Here is a 14,873-nt window from a genome sequence, read left to right as displayed (position 1 = left end):
AGCAACTCTCCTCTGGTTGTTGGGCATTTTTCTAGGAAGACGTAAAGAACTGTTTTTATAGTCTTTCAGAAGAACACTTTTCTCTTTGGGCATGATAAATGGTAATCTCTATGAAGATTTCAAACAAGAGTGGGGGGGAAATAGCTGTTTGGTCAACTAACATTTTTGTTTTGTTCAGTAAAAATAATTTTTCACTCACTCACTAACACTCTTCCTTTGTTTTTCTGTCTTCAAGTAAATCAAAATGGCCCAACAGGTGCGTATTGTCCAGAAACTGTGCTATGTTTCTACAAGGTTCACTTTAAGAATAAAAAGATGTGATTCATTTTTTAAAATGCTGCAGTACTCACTTTTGGAAGAATGTGTGTTACTTTATGAACCCAGTAACCTTGTTTCAGTTTGATCTGGTTTTGTCTTTCAGGACGTGGTGGAAACGCATCCTGGCCTGACCTTTTTGAAGGATGCTCCAGAATTTCATTCTCGCTATATTACTACGGTAGGCTGGTTCCTATGAGTTTCTGCAAAATACTGACCTTGCAGGCCCTTCCCATTACACCCCCTGTCACCACTCACAGGAGCCGTGCTTGAGTTACTCTGAGAAAGTGTGTATATTTTGATACAGTTAATACTTGTGAGTTATTCTAATCTACCAGCCCCAGGGATAAATTCTGTGGCTTGTGTATAGAGGAAGTCAGACTAACTGATCATAACACTCCCTGCTGGGCTTTAGAATATATTAAGCCATTTTGGCATTCATGTTGAGAATGGGTTTTGTGGCACCTCTCATGATCAAAGTCTTCAGGATTCCCAGCCAAAGAAAGTGCAATTCATAGGTCAGTATGTAATCTTCTAGCAGCTGCTGGATTTTCCATAATCAAATGTGCTACTGAGATGCAGAAGGGCTAATGTTTACACAGAGTCCAGTTGTTCAGAGATACTACAATTGCCCCAATCCACACAGGGAGTCTGTCTCAGAGTTAGTTGTTGAACCGATCTTTAGCAGCAAGGCCATCTTTCTTCTCCTAGTTCAAGAGCTAGGTCTAGGATCCACTGTTGACAATGTGAATGACCATGAAAATCCTACAAGAAAGCTGTTTTTCTCTCTTTAGGAATTCAGGAGTATAATCTCTCTCCTCTGATACTGTTGTATCACAGAGCAGACCCTTGCACTGTGAGGACATTCACTGTTTGGGAAAATGGTCTGAATTTTCAGCAGCGGGTTTCCTTTCTGTCTCAAACTTATGCACTTGTTCAGAGATGTGTAACAATTTCTTCTACTCCCCACTGCAAGTCAGATTCCCTGTGCCTGACAGCACAATTTAAAATTTTGATACAATTTTGGAGAAGGCATTTTTTACATAAGTGCTGAGCAAATCTGACAGCTGTGGCTTTCTTTTTTCTTCAGTGCATTTCTTAAAGGAAGCCCATTTACTGGTATGGAGAATAAAGGGCAGTGATCTTATGCTAATAAGAATCATACTCTGAGTTTGGTAGTGAAACTAAACAAACAATTCTCCTTGCTTATGGGGGAGTTAACAGCATTAGAACTCCCCCATTCCCTTCATTAGCCCATTCCTGGATTGTTTAATATAATTGTTTGTATTTTTTTAATCAGAATATTGTACAATACTAAGTCAGATGCCTTAAGAATTCAAAGTATATTATGTCAGTACCCACCCTTATCAACCGCACTCATAATCTCATCAAAGAATGGTACAAGGTTTGTCTGAGAAGACCTGTTTTTCTTCAAACCATGCAGAGTGGCACTATGTTCCCATCGTAGATTTTCACTGATTGACTCTTGTAACAGCTGTTTCATTACTTTTCCTAAATTGTTTTGCTAAGGAGCATCTAAGCACCAGAATCTCCCATTTATCCCTGTTTAATTTCTAGCACAACACTAGCTTTCTCCTGTCTTCTGGAACTTTACCAATGGTCTAAAAATTAATGTAAACAGTAGAGAGAACTCGTTTCCTGGCTAGGAAAAAATACTAAACAATTATTTCCATTTATTTTGTAAAATTTTCCTCCTGTCAGTTTTACCCCTAACTGTATTCTGCTTTGGGAAACTGACCTTTTTCGATATCTACATTTCCTGATATGGCAGCATCTCATTGGACTGGGGTACCATATTTACTTGACTATAAAATGACCCCCCTCTCCCCCCTCGATCAGCATGCAGGAGAAAGCCCCTTCTCTTATATTTGCATAAAAAATGGAGGGGGAGCAGGCAGCTGCTGTGGCTCTGACTGGCCCTGAACCATGGGTCTGTACCAGAGTCAGACTCACAGCAGCCACCTGCCTCCACCCTCCACTTCCCCTCTGCAGCCTCTGCCCTGCTTGCACTCCCTTCCCTCACCCCTGCTGTCAGGCACAGCTTGGCTCTGGCTCAGGCTGGGGTCTCTCCCAGGCACAGAGCACATGGAAACTCCTTCCTCTGTCTGCACAATCAACGGCGTCAACATTGCTGCATGGCCAAGAGAGCTACACAAAATTTCAGCAGCTGTTTCATTTTGGAGGTGTTCGAGCCCATTTCGGTGCCCAAAACACTGAATGGAAGGCTCTGAAACATCTCCAAAACAAAATGAGATGAAACCATCCGAAATGTTTCAGAAGTGTTTTGGATGTTTTGGAATGTTTCAGAAGCACCTGCCGGGAATAGTTCGGCACAGCCCTGCAGCCCTCCTTTTAAGCGCTGAAAGGCTGAGGCTGGGGCCAGGCGGGGGCTGGGGCCAGGTGGGGCAGCCATGGGGGCTTCTTCCATGGCTCCCCACACTGGGGCAGAGGCAGGCACAGCCAGAGGAGCCATGGGAAAACTTGCAGCTGCCCAGGTGTGCCTGCCTCTCCCCAGCTGATCTGAATCTCCAAATCAGTACCAAAACAGCATTGAAACTCTGAAACAGATTCAGCTGAATCAAAACAGAACAGTGATCCGAAACACCGAAATGAATCACTGTCCTTGAAAACAGCTGCATCCGAAACCAAAATGAAACATAGCCGTTTCACACAGCCCTAATGGCCAGGCAAGGGTTGAGTTTCTATGCCATGCTGTGCTCCTGGAAGGAGCAGCCCGAGCAGCATCTGATAGGGGAAGGGGCAGAGACTGACTGAAACTTGAGGGGGAAGAGACAGAGACTGGGGGGACTTTGGGGAGTTATTTGTCCAAGTTTCCACTTCTTATAAGCTTCCTTTTTGTGATTTAGTTTACTGAAGAGTTCCTTGATAAGCTAATCTGGTCTTCTGCCATACTTGGTAGTCTTCTTGCACATCGGGATAGTTTGTTCCTGCACTCTCAGTAAGGCTTCTTTGAAGTACAGCCAGCTGTCCTAGACTCCTCTCCCCTCAGACTAGCTTCTCAGGGGATCCTGCCCGAGTTTCCCTGCTTTGACCTCTACTGTTGTGAAGTTTGGCTTTGTGTCTCATTGACCTCATCATGGTAGTCTTGCTCTCATTGTGGTAATATTTTAGTCAGGCTACTCTTTCCAGCTACCAAGAGTGAAAGTAGGAGGGGTTGTATATCTTTGTGTAGGTACTTATATGAACTCAGCACCATGCTCCTCCAGTCACCTTCCTCTTATTTTATGCTCACTTACAAGTGTATCTATTTTCCAGTTTGTCCTTCATCCTCTGGTCTACTAGAAGACATTCTAGTGATGGGGATGAATGACACACACACATCAACCATAGCCCATGCCAAGTCTAGCCAGAAAATTTCTATGCAGTGCTCCCAGCAAAGCCACCAAGCAACCCAGGTAGCATTCACGTACCATGTACTGTGTGTCCAGAGCAGTCATTTTCACTCATGTGGGCCTACCTGCTTTGCAGAAGTAGCTTGTTTTTCCAAGGGCTGCTTTCCTGAAGTACTGAGCAGTTGCCACTTGATTTGAGATCAGTGAGAGTGGCAGGTGTACAGAAGGCCCCAAAGTGCTCCTTAGGAACCATGAGTACCCTATCATTTACTGGTGAGACTAGCATGCAAAAAGTGGGAAATTAAAACCAAGAGAAAATGAGTATTTGCAAACTGGAAACTTTCAACATTGATTGCAAATGGAATGCTGCTTTCCAGTTGCGGAAAGAGAACTAGGAAGGGTAGAAACAAAGATGGCAAAACATTTTTGCAGAGGCCTTTTTCATCACGGCGCTGACCAAACGATTTCATTTTGGGTTTGCAAAGTGGTGTACTCTGAGCTGTGGACGTCTTCAAGTTTATATGTTTCTTTACTTTTTTAGGTTATACAGAGAATATTCTACACAGTCAATCGATCCTGGTCTGGGAAGATCACCCTAACAGAGATGAGGAAAAGCAACTTTTTGCAAGTATGTAGTGGCCTTGGGATTGTCTGACATGAACATAGCTTTTAAAATATGTTTTTTCCTGTCACTTGTCCCGAGGCTCCAGTTCTGGAGAAAATCTGCTGACAGTAGTGAAAGCTTTGCAAAGTGTAGGATCCTTGTAATTCAGCCTTATGAACATTGTCTTGTGGGAAAAGACAGGACCAGGAATCTTGCTCCTTTATGAAATGGATGAGCCTGGTTCTTTCTGTGTTCGGCTCAGCTAAGGTTGAAAACTAGTTAAGGTTGGTGAAGGGCGTATGTCACTACCACCACCTAAGAAGCCAGAAGATCTCACTTAACTCTGGCAGCCTACAATCATGAGCCTGCCTTCTCCACTTTGTTCCACTTACACACACACAACGTGTGCTTCCCACAGACTTCAGTGCATCAGTGCTTCCCCTCCCCTCACTTTAAACTTACTCTGCTCCATTTTCATGCATTGGTTCATCAGCAAATCAACAGTCTGAACAGTGAGTGTGTTCTTGTGCATGTGCAGTGACTAGTTGCCCAAGTGCCAGTTTAAACATTATGAGCATGGCTTGTTCTGATGCTGTCCCCTTCTGCTCTAGCTCACTCCTCCCTGTTTGCTTTTTGTTCACGTTCCTTTCCCTTCCTCCGTCCCCACATTTGCTCCCTTCTTCACCCTGCCCCACTCTGCCTTTTACCGGCTCTAGATGGCAGGGCTGGGCCCATGGGTTGTAAATTGCAGATTGGCAGCTGTGTGTTCTGTGCATCCAGTGCCACACAGCAGCATGGCTCAGGTGAAGGGGCAATATGAACAACACCTTTGTGGGCAGGAAGCAATGAACAGTTTTTGGGACTGCGTGATAGGGAGGGTGCAGGAAGAGGCTGGGGAGACCAGGCTTTGGGGAGAAGGCTGTATGCACAGGTCTGAGACTTGAGCTTAGCAGCCATTCTTCCCAGGAGAAGTCCAGTGGTTGGCAGAACCTGAGAGTTCATTGTACAGTTCATCTCAGTTGGCTTTCCTGGACTAAAGGGAATAGCTCTGAATTATAGTCGTGGCCTACATGTACTATATTTACTTAAACCTAAGACGAGGTTTTTACCCTGATCAGCTTTGGGGGGGAATGCCCCTCATCTTAGATTTGCATACAAAGTGAGCAGACTCAAATGCTGCATCTCTGACTCAGGCCCATGGGTCCAGGCTTTAGAGCCTGATCTGTGCTGGGGATTGGGCTCTCTGGGGCCTTGTGCGGGGGGAACGTCAGGGTCAAAATCAGGCCCCCAGTAGCCACTTGCCCTCTGCAGCTGTCCCCCCAGTCCCTTTCCCCACCCTTAGCCCTGTGCAGCCTGGCTCCATCTCCAGCTTGAGCTGCATTCCTTCCTGGGCACAGAGCATGTGGAACTTTGTCCCCTGCCTGGCCAATCAGCAGCGTCAATGCTGCCATGTGGCCCAGCAAGGGAGGGAGTAGAGTCTGAGCAGTACCTGACAGTAAGGGTGGGGGGCTGCCTCTCACAGTGCTTAATTCCTTGAGCTGTGGGTGCTCAATGGATCACTGAAGCACCCCCAGCATAGCTTAGAATGACCTTTCTGCTCCCCTTGTGCCATTGTAGACGCTTGCCCTCTTGGAAGAGGAGGACGACATAAATCAGATCACAGATTATTTCTCCTATGAGCATTTCTATGTCATCTACTGCAAATTCTGGGAACTGGACACTGACCACGACCTCTACATCAACCAGAAGGATCTGTCTAGATACAATGATCAAGGTAAGCTGGGCTGCAGGGCTGGTACACATGTGCTGACTTTGCAAGATGAAGAAGGTGGTCACAGAAAACTAATTTTCTAAACCAGGAATGAATCCATGCTCCACTGGGAATTGTATTTAGAATGGCTGTGGGGTCATGGCTAACTTCTGCCCTGCACCCAGTGCCTCTATCCTAGTTCCCCGGTGTGCCATTCGAGTGCTATCCTGGGTGCTGGTTGGCTTGAGAGACTGCTCTGGGAAGCGGTAGGCAAGGCTCCCTCTCCTTTGGCTGGAACTGGGGGAGGCTGTTCAGTGCCTTGTGGCCCATCCAGGAATCCCTACCACGGCCATGTTTGTCCTGTCCTCATTGTTACTGTTTCCAAATATTTGGGACTGGGCAGCCCTCTGTCCTGTAAAGGGAACAGGCAAGAGTGTGGCCTGTGCTCTTGGTCCAGGGCACACAGGGCTCAAGAGGCCTGTGCATAGCAAACCCTCAGCTGGGTGTGCGACTTCTGCCCCACTGCACCCCTGGGGCAGGAGAGGCAGACGACAAGTGACCCCAGACAGGCAGCAGTGGTTCAACAGTGACCGAGTCATCTCTGCTTCCTCCTGGGGTCTGCCATTTCAAGTGCTGCTTCCAGCCTCTGTTCAAGCATGATATGCCCTGGGGGACTCTGGCACTTTGCGTTCTACTTTGGATACCAGGAACACTTGTAAAGTGTTTCTCATCCACACAGAAAGCTGCTTGCTACATCACACAAAGGCATTCCAGGGTCTGTGACACCTGCACCAGGGTAGCTCCCAGGGTCATTTCAGCCTGCTGCATCTGATCTGCAGTGGTGTGACTGTACATGCCAAATGCATGTGATGCAGCTGCACTGGTCTCACAAGTCCCCAGAAGTTCCTGCTGCTGCTCTGCTGGTCGCTCTGGACAAGGGCTGTGTCTGCTCCCTCTGCCTCTAGCCCAGGGCACCCTGCGGAGTTGCTGGACAGGAGGGAGTCCCCTCCGCTGTGTCCAGTGCCCTGACCTCAGCTCCACTAGCTGCAGCTCACACCTCCTTGTGTCAGGGTCTGCAGCTGCCAGATTTAGATCCAAAGCCACAGCTGCTACAGAACAAGCTTCTAGGACTGTGTGGCCACCATCCATGAGGAGGAGCAGGGCTTCTCCCAAGGACCTGGGCAAAGACAACGACAACTGAGCTCAGCTCCTTCTGGCAGCAGGAACCACCACTAGGCAAGCCCAAGCCTGTCACCTGCCAGGCTGGGACCAGCTTTGCTTGCAGAGCCAGCCTTTGCTGGGACAAGATCAAGAACTTGAACATCATGATGGTCCAGGACACAAACCAGGCTCCATTGGCAGGAATATCTATAATAATCTTCCCCCCAGCATTGGCAGAGCCAGCAACTGATGAATTTTTCATGTGGGCAAGGATAAAAACAAGTCCTCGCACCCAGCTTGGCAGCTCATGGGCCAAATTGGTCTTCCACTTGACATCATAAAGGGCAGTCCTGCTAAAGAGGTGGCTTAGGAAACACTGGCAGCTGTCTGCCCCTGTATCTACCTGGAAAAGTGGACAGGGCTATGATGCAGAGGTTTTTCCAGGGTTTGAGGTCTCCAGCCCTTGGTGTCAGAGCCAACATGCCCTGGTAGACATGAAGACTTGGCTCCTATGATCACTAGTTAGGTTTCATGGGGCCAGAGAGGATCTCCAGGATCATCAAATCCAGTCCCTTACTGTCATGTAGAGGGAGTTCTTCATAAATTTATCAAGCTCCATATTAAAAGCACTTGGGTTTTTTGCCCCCACTGTTCCTTGGGGGACGCTGTTGCAGAATCTCACTGGTTAGAAACCTGATTTCCAGCCTGAATTTATTCATGGCCACTTCAGGCCCATGTAGCCTTGTGCCAACTCTGTCCTTGAGCTTAAATAGCATTTCTCCCTCCCTGGTGTTTGTTTCCCTCTTCCCCAACTGTATTTATAAACAGCTGTCACACCCCATCTCGGCCTCTGCTTTGCTCTGCTAAACAAAACAAGCTCTTCTGATCTCCTTCCATGTGATAGCTGCTCCAATCCTATGATCAGCCAAATTGCCCTTCTCTGCACCTGTTCCAGTTTGAGTTAATCTTTCTTGCATTCAGGGACCCAGAACTGTACACGCTGTCCCAGATGAGGTCTCAGCAGTGTCCTGTGCACTGGCTCTCAGGCTTTCCTAGCTTTGCTGGAAATACCTCTCATGGCACTTTCCAGAATTGTATTTACCTGTTATGCCTCATGCTGGGGCTCAGTCATCCTGTAGTTGGCTATTAGAGTGAGGTCCTTCTGCTGCTCAGTCATTTCTGATGGATACATTCCCAACTTAGAACAGAAGTGTTTACAATTAGTCTCCGAGGGCACTAAGTTGCATTCAGTGTTATTGAATGTCATGCCATATCTGTTACTTAGGTCCCCAAGGTCATCCAGTTTTATCTGTCTGATATCCCAGTCCTCTTTTGTATCGACGGTGCCTCCCAACTTTGTATCATCAGCACACCCTTGCTGTTTGTGTCAGGGTCGTTAATGAAAATATACAAGACCAGTGTTAAGACAGATCTGTGAGAGGCTCCGCTGGTAAACTCCTTCCAGCCTGAAACCTTCTCAGATTAATGCATGTCATTAGCCAAAGGCCGATGGTAGTCAGGGCCCCAGCTTTAAGTCTTAGAAACTGGTTTTCTGTTCCAGTGGTTCTCAACCTTTTTAAGCTCAAGGCATCTCAAAAAATGTCAGCTCTTAGTTTTCACTCAGTTTTTTACTGTGGAAAAATAACATAGAAATTTTTCTCCTGAAAATTGAGAAAGACCACAGCAGGTCAGAATATTTTTAATACTGTGGATTCCTATTTGAAATCTCTGGATTTATCTTGTGAATCTTGTCTACACACCTAGCAGTGCTAACATTGCGTGGTACCCCATGGTACCTGTGAAAAGATCTCCAGGTACTCCAGGGTGCCACATAGCCCTGGCTGAGCATTACAGGTCTGTTCTTTCTAAAGGCCTGCGTGCCAAGCAAAGAAACTTTGTGGCGCTATCTCCTTACAGCGAGTGCAGTTCTTCCCAAAGGGAGAGCTGCAGTTATGATGGGGTCAGCAGGACCATAGCCTCAGTCACAGGGGAGCCCCAAGTGGTTCAGTGAGGAATTCCTGAGCACACACATTTGTTATACAAAAACTTTAAAGAATTAAGCTAGATTAATTTGGAGGTTTCAGCAACTACATGAGGCGCAGCCCTAGTCAGCAGATGCAAAACAAGCTCCCAGACATGCTCTCTCAGGCTGTGCAGCACAGGAGGAAGGGACAGTTAAGGGGTAATATCTTTGAAAATAGTGTTCTGGCAGAGAGAGAACTGCAGAGGTGTTAAGGACAGGAAGGAAAAGCCCTCGGGACTCACACAGGCTGGGATCGATGAAACCCAAACTCAGAGAAGGAAATGTCAGACCCCTGCAGAGCCTGACAAGATCACACTCACGGATGTGTTGTATGGAACAGCAACTCCTGCGAGGGTGATTCACACAGGCACACGCTCCGAACAGGCAAGGTCAAGTCAGACTCCTGACTCAGTTCCTCGAACGACAGGTCGGGCCTGCTGCCAGCCTGCCACAGCCCTGAGTACAGAGCCCTCCTTTTTTTTTCTCCTTGTCCAGAACATGACTGTTGGGATGGGAGAGCGGAGGTAGGAGACCAGACCCTGGGGAAGGTCAGGAGGGGCTGTAGGTACCACACCTAGCAGGTTACACAAGGACAGCCCCTGCCTCAGACACCCTCACGGAGGGCCCAAAGAATCAGAGTGGTGGGGAGAGAAACCAATTTGCCTGGTCTGTGGTAACAAGGAAGATTACAAGTGAGGCAGGTGTAACTTTACTGTCTGGAGGGGCATGCTGGGAAACCCAAGAGGTGATGTGATGGGCTAGGGGGGCACTTTTGTCTATGTGAGGGATAAGGAGCAATGGTGTAGAGGGCATGCAGTTACCTTAGAGGGGTGCCTGGGATGCAGAGGAGTGATGCTGCAGGATGGTGCAACAGCTCTCATCAGGTAGTTCCTAGACACGGGATTCAGCGCTGAGGCTTTGAGTAGGCACATGAGGCTTTGAGTAATTGATGTTTCAGGATGTTTCAGTTTGCCGCCTGTAGGCACGGCCGTGTCACAGCATGAGCTGGGAGTAGCCCTTGCACTTGACTTGGCTGCATACTGCCTCATTCTCCTATGTTGTCCAGCCTGAGGCTGTCAACCTGCATGAATAAACATTGCAGAGGGTGCCGTCTTACCAGGCAGGCTGTACTGACTGAAGACTTGCTGTCATGGCTACAGGTTGGTGCCTGTTGCTGATGAGAATGCTTTGCTGTGCACTAGAAAGTGCTCCGTAATAAGTTTAGTAAATATAATCTCAGTAATGTGGCTGGTCCCCGCAGCCCCTTGGCATGAACGTGGGGAGAGGCAGCGGTGCCTGGCCTGGTCCTGAACTGCACTGTCCAGCTGATTTCTGTTGTGATGCACGCACTAAAACAGCTTTACAACCATCAGTCACTACATATGTGAAGAGTCCCCCTGGAGCAACAGGAGTAGCATGGCACATATCCAAGGATTTGGATAATTTGGAGATGCCGCAAGCTGTGAGCCTGTGTTGAAGGGATGTGCACAGGAAGAGAGAGCAGGAAACCAGCCCCTTCTGTTCTTTAAAAGATACTTTTCCCAAGGGCTGTCAAAAATCAGGGAATAATGTACTGGCTAGAACAGAGAGGGCTTGTTGCTGTAACATTTGCTGTGGGATAACAGCTTTATACAGTCTGAACACACACAACTCTTATGAGCCAAGACTATAGTGGGGGTTCCTGTGACTGCTGCTTCATTTTCTTCATGCTTTCTTCGTTTTCAGCTTTGTCAAACAGGATTATTGAGAGGATATTCAGTGGAGCTGTGGTGAGGTAAGGAATTACATGCTGGCGAGGAAGTGAAAAAGAAGGAAGCAAAACCCAGAAGAGAGGGTTCCTGTCACCACAGATCAGATGCACAAGATATTCTCATAAATCCCCTCCGAGAAGACAGGCCAGCAGCATTTCCATCATGGCAGGGGTGTCAGTGGGGGCTTGCTGAAAGGGGAGAGAGGTTGGATGACTTTTAAAAGCAGTACAGAAACACCCAGTCAGAGGAGTGCATTTCTCCTCTCTCTAGTAGGCTGGACCTGGTGGTGAGGGGAATGCATATGATTTGCATACGGTGGTAATGGACCACACTGGAGAGGCAGCTGTTAGGGGGAGTTGGTTGTTACAAATGCCCCTTGTAAAAACCCCAGTGCTGCTTGAGAGCAGAGCAAAGGCCCCTTCTGCCAACAGTGCCTCTGAGGGGAGGTGATGATCTGATAGCCTCACAGAATGAGAATGACTGTGTCCCGGGTCAGTGCCAGCCCCCACACCTCTCCAGTGCAGGCTTTTGGGGTGTATTTTTAAATATGCCTTTGGCCACATGTATTCTTGGGACTCCTTAGGGGTTTGCCTTGCATTCTCTGTGTCTTTCAGAGGAAATGAAGTCCAGAAGGAGGGGCGGATGAGCTATGCAGACTTCGTGTGGCTCCTGATTTCTGAGGAGGACAAAAGGAGCCCCACAAGGTCTGGTTGGTTCTGTTATCCTAGCAGTGGGGTATAGAGATACAAGTGTGGTCGAGGACCGGGAAGAGCCCGGGTGCCAGTTCTGGGGAGGGAAGAGACTCACTATGCCTGCAGGTCAAATGACCAAATTTTGCTGATGGAAAATTGGGTAAAAACACACTTTGCTTCCAAAATTAACTTAACTCCATGACTTGGCTTATCCTGGGGGTCACCTGTAATTCCCTGCCACATCCCGATCTGGCCTGGTCCGGGCTAGTGGCGTCCCTCTTAGGCTTTGTTCAGGTCACAGAGATGAGAGCAAGACAAATCCTTTGCTCCCCTCCCATCATCTAATTAGACCCTGGTCCTATCCACAGTAGTTTTTATGCCTAGGCAGGGAGACAGGGACCCCATTGCGGTGGTCACCCGGGCCATCTTGGCCTCTTGTGTCCCCCAAACTTGCCACAACCACGGCAGCTGTGGCTGTCCCCAAACCTCAGCACCACCGTGGGCTTCATCTTCTAAGTGAAGTTTGTGCCTAAGTAGCTCTGGTTCTCCTAACAGCTGGTGCCTCCTGTTTCACCTTCAGCAGGGCCCTTTCCCCACCCTGACCAGGAGGCACGGTGCCATTTCCCCAGGGAAGATCTGCAGGTCCTGGGGTGTTCAGCTGTCCTGTAGCCTCCAAATTGTAGGGGAAGAAGGCCTAGCTCTGGGCCACACCTCAGCAAGCAACACCTGGCAGCAGGAAGCATTTTCCTTCTATATTGTGCCTGGACACCATGTAGCATGATGTGTGCCACCTGCCTGCCTGACCTCGCCCTCTCAGCTTCCCCTACTCACCTCCCTAGGGAATCTCATTGCCCTCCAGACACCTCTCCTGTTCATAAATACTAGTCCTGTGCTTGTAGAAACTATGTGGGGTGGGGAGCAGAGAGGCCAAACCAATAAACCAGCTACTTACAGCAGTGCTCAGGGCTGCAGCACTGGGACCCTTGTGCAGGTAGCGTGGGAAAGATATTCTGATCAGTGGATTGTTAGTTCTGTCCCAGTCCCTGAAAGATGTTTGTTGCCCCTTCCTTAGCTCTCACCGTCATATACTGATTGTGGAATAGGGTCAGGGGATGTCTTTTCCAAGGGTATTTTCATTTCTGGCTTGCACTCTGCCGTTGTAGCTGTCAGCGCTGGGGGAGGGTGCTACCTGTGGGTGGAGGATGTATGCATCCCCGCAGTCTCTGCTAAATGAGATGATGGCAGCGCTGCCAACACGGTCTCCTTCTCTTCCATAGTATCGAGTACTGGTTCCGTTGCATGGACCTGGATGGGGATGGTGTGCTCTCCATGTACGAACTGGAGCATTTTTATGAGGAGCAGTGCGAGAGGATGGAAGCGATGGGCATTGAGCCATTGCCCTTCCATGACTTACTTTGCCAAATGCTTGACCTGGTGAAGCCAGAGAGGGACGGTAAGACCTGCTTTTGGACAAAACTTTCTCTTCTTCTACTGGCAGTTTTCATTTGGAGCCCCTCATTTGTTCCAGCCTTTTGCCAAGGCCAGGTACACCTGGCTGCGCCCTCCCTTGTTTTCTTCTCTCTCAGAAACTGGTTGGTTGCCTTTCCCCACTGCCTTTCCCTCCCCCTGTCAGTGCTACAGGTTGCCTGTGGACACAGAAGGCTGCTAGCACACCTGGGCACAGGCAGACGCAGCCAGGCCCCTTGGGGGTAGTACTCTTATGAGGAACAGTATTTGCTAATTCCAGTACTTGACTTCAAGCCAACAAGACTGATTGCAGCTAGGCCAGGCCATGTCTTTGGTCACAGATCAAGGCAAATACCTACTAGGAAAACTCCTGAAGAGAGGAAAAAAAAAATGTCTGGCCCATGAGAAAGGCTTTGTGGTGCTACTGAGAGAATTTGGCAGAATTTGACAAAATACTTCATTCTTCTGGAACTAGAAGGATAAAGCAAACGTTGACCAAGACCCAAAACAGATAAGCAAGACCTGAAACTGGAGCTGTCTGGAAGGTAGGCTGGACACTGGGAGGAGCCAGCAGCCTGAAGGCCCAGCCCTGCAGTGAGCAGGTCAGATGGCAGATATAGAGCCACAGCTACAGCCCCAGACCACCCTTGCCTGTGAGAATGGAAGACTCCTCAGGCCCTGTCCTCACCCATGCAGAAGGCTCTTGCGAAGCACAACTCTGAAATCTGCCTGGGGTGTGCCCCCGTTTGGCCACGTTTACTCTCTTAGTCAGGGAACTGCACTAGTGCTGTTGCCACTGCAGCTTCAGAAGCCACAGGCCCAGGATGCCCCCAGCAAGGATGGACCAGGAAGCTCTGGAGGCAGAGCGGTTCCTCCTTTCCTCATACTCCATGCCACAGACAGGCTGCTGATTCCCATCAGGTCTTGGGAGCTTACTGTGCAGTGTAGGCTCTGGAGTTACTGAATCTGTGTGTGTGAGCCTCAGGGTGGACCAGACACTCACACCTAGGAACCCTATTTACTTTATTACAAAATGAGGTATTCCCCTCCCCTCCCCCAACTTAATGTGGGGAGTGAAAAAAAACCCTCACCTTACAATTGAGCATGAGATGTGGCAGGGGGAGAGCTGCTGCAGCTCCAACCCCAACCCAGGGTTGAAGCTGGAGCTGGAGCTGCTTCCCCCACCACTCCTGCACACCCTGCCACTCCTCCCCTGCAGCCCCCAGTCCATGACCCCCCCACCCTGACTTCTCTGCTGCACTCCTTACCTTTTCACCGCATTGGCAGGCTCTGTCCCTGGCCTCGTAGCAGCAGTGGTGTCGGCACTGCTCTTTCAGCCTGGGCCTGTACCAGGAACAGGGAAATAGGGAAGGCTTTTGACACTGTCTCTCACCCCGTTCTCATTAAGAAAATGGGAGGCTGTGGTGCAGACACCCACACAGTCAAATGGGTTGCCAACTGGCTGGAGGGCCTCACCCAGAGGGTGGTAGTGGATGGGTCCTTCTCAACCTGGAAGAACGTGAGCAGTGGGGTTCCCTGTTCAAATTTGCTGATGACACTAAGATGTGGGGGGATGTGGGCACACTAGAAGGAAGAAGCAGGCTACAGTCGGACCTGGACAGGTTACAAGGGTGGGCAGACAAGAATAGGATGGGTTTCAACACAGACAAGTGCAAGGTGATGCACCTGGGGAGGAACAACCGGCACCGTACCTACAGGTTAGGAAACTCCCCTCG

At 48.9% G+C, this 14,873-nt stretch overlaps 1 protein-coding gene across 2 annotated transcripts in view; it reads left to right on the top strand.

Annotated features, from left to right (window-relative positions):
• The window catches only part of PPP2R3A (protein phosphatase 2 regulatory subunit B''alpha), a 68,974-nt gene that overhangs the window by 34,456 nt on the left and 19,645 nt on the right, over positions 1-14,873 (top strand). For both annotated transcript variants that reach the window (XM_019503767.1, XM_019503769.1), the window contains exons 5-10: positions 422-496; positions 4,231-4,317; positions 5,911-6,067; positions 10,953-11,001; positions 11,593-11,682; positions 12,948-13,123. In XM_019503767.1, the coding sequence (XP_019359312.1) occupies positions 422-496; positions 4,231-4,317; positions 5,911-6,067; positions 10,953-11,001; positions 11,593-11,682; positions 12,948-13,123 (634 nt within the window). The remainder of the gene's footprint in view (positions 1-421; positions 497-4,230; positions 4,318-5,910; positions 6,068-10,952; positions 11,002-11,592; positions 11,683-12,947; positions 13,124-14,873) is intronic.

The sequence above is a fragment of the Gavialis gangeticus genome, unplaced genomic scaffold, assembly GCF_001723915.1.
Source record: "Gavialis gangeticus isolate Ggan-Ray unplaced genomic scaffold, GavGan_comp1, whole genome shotgun sequence".
NCBI classification, from domain to species: Eukaryota; Metazoa; Chordata; order Crocodylia; family Gavialidae; genus Gavialis; species Gavialis gangeticus.
This window is presented reverse-complemented; position numbering and strand designations above follow the sequence as displayed.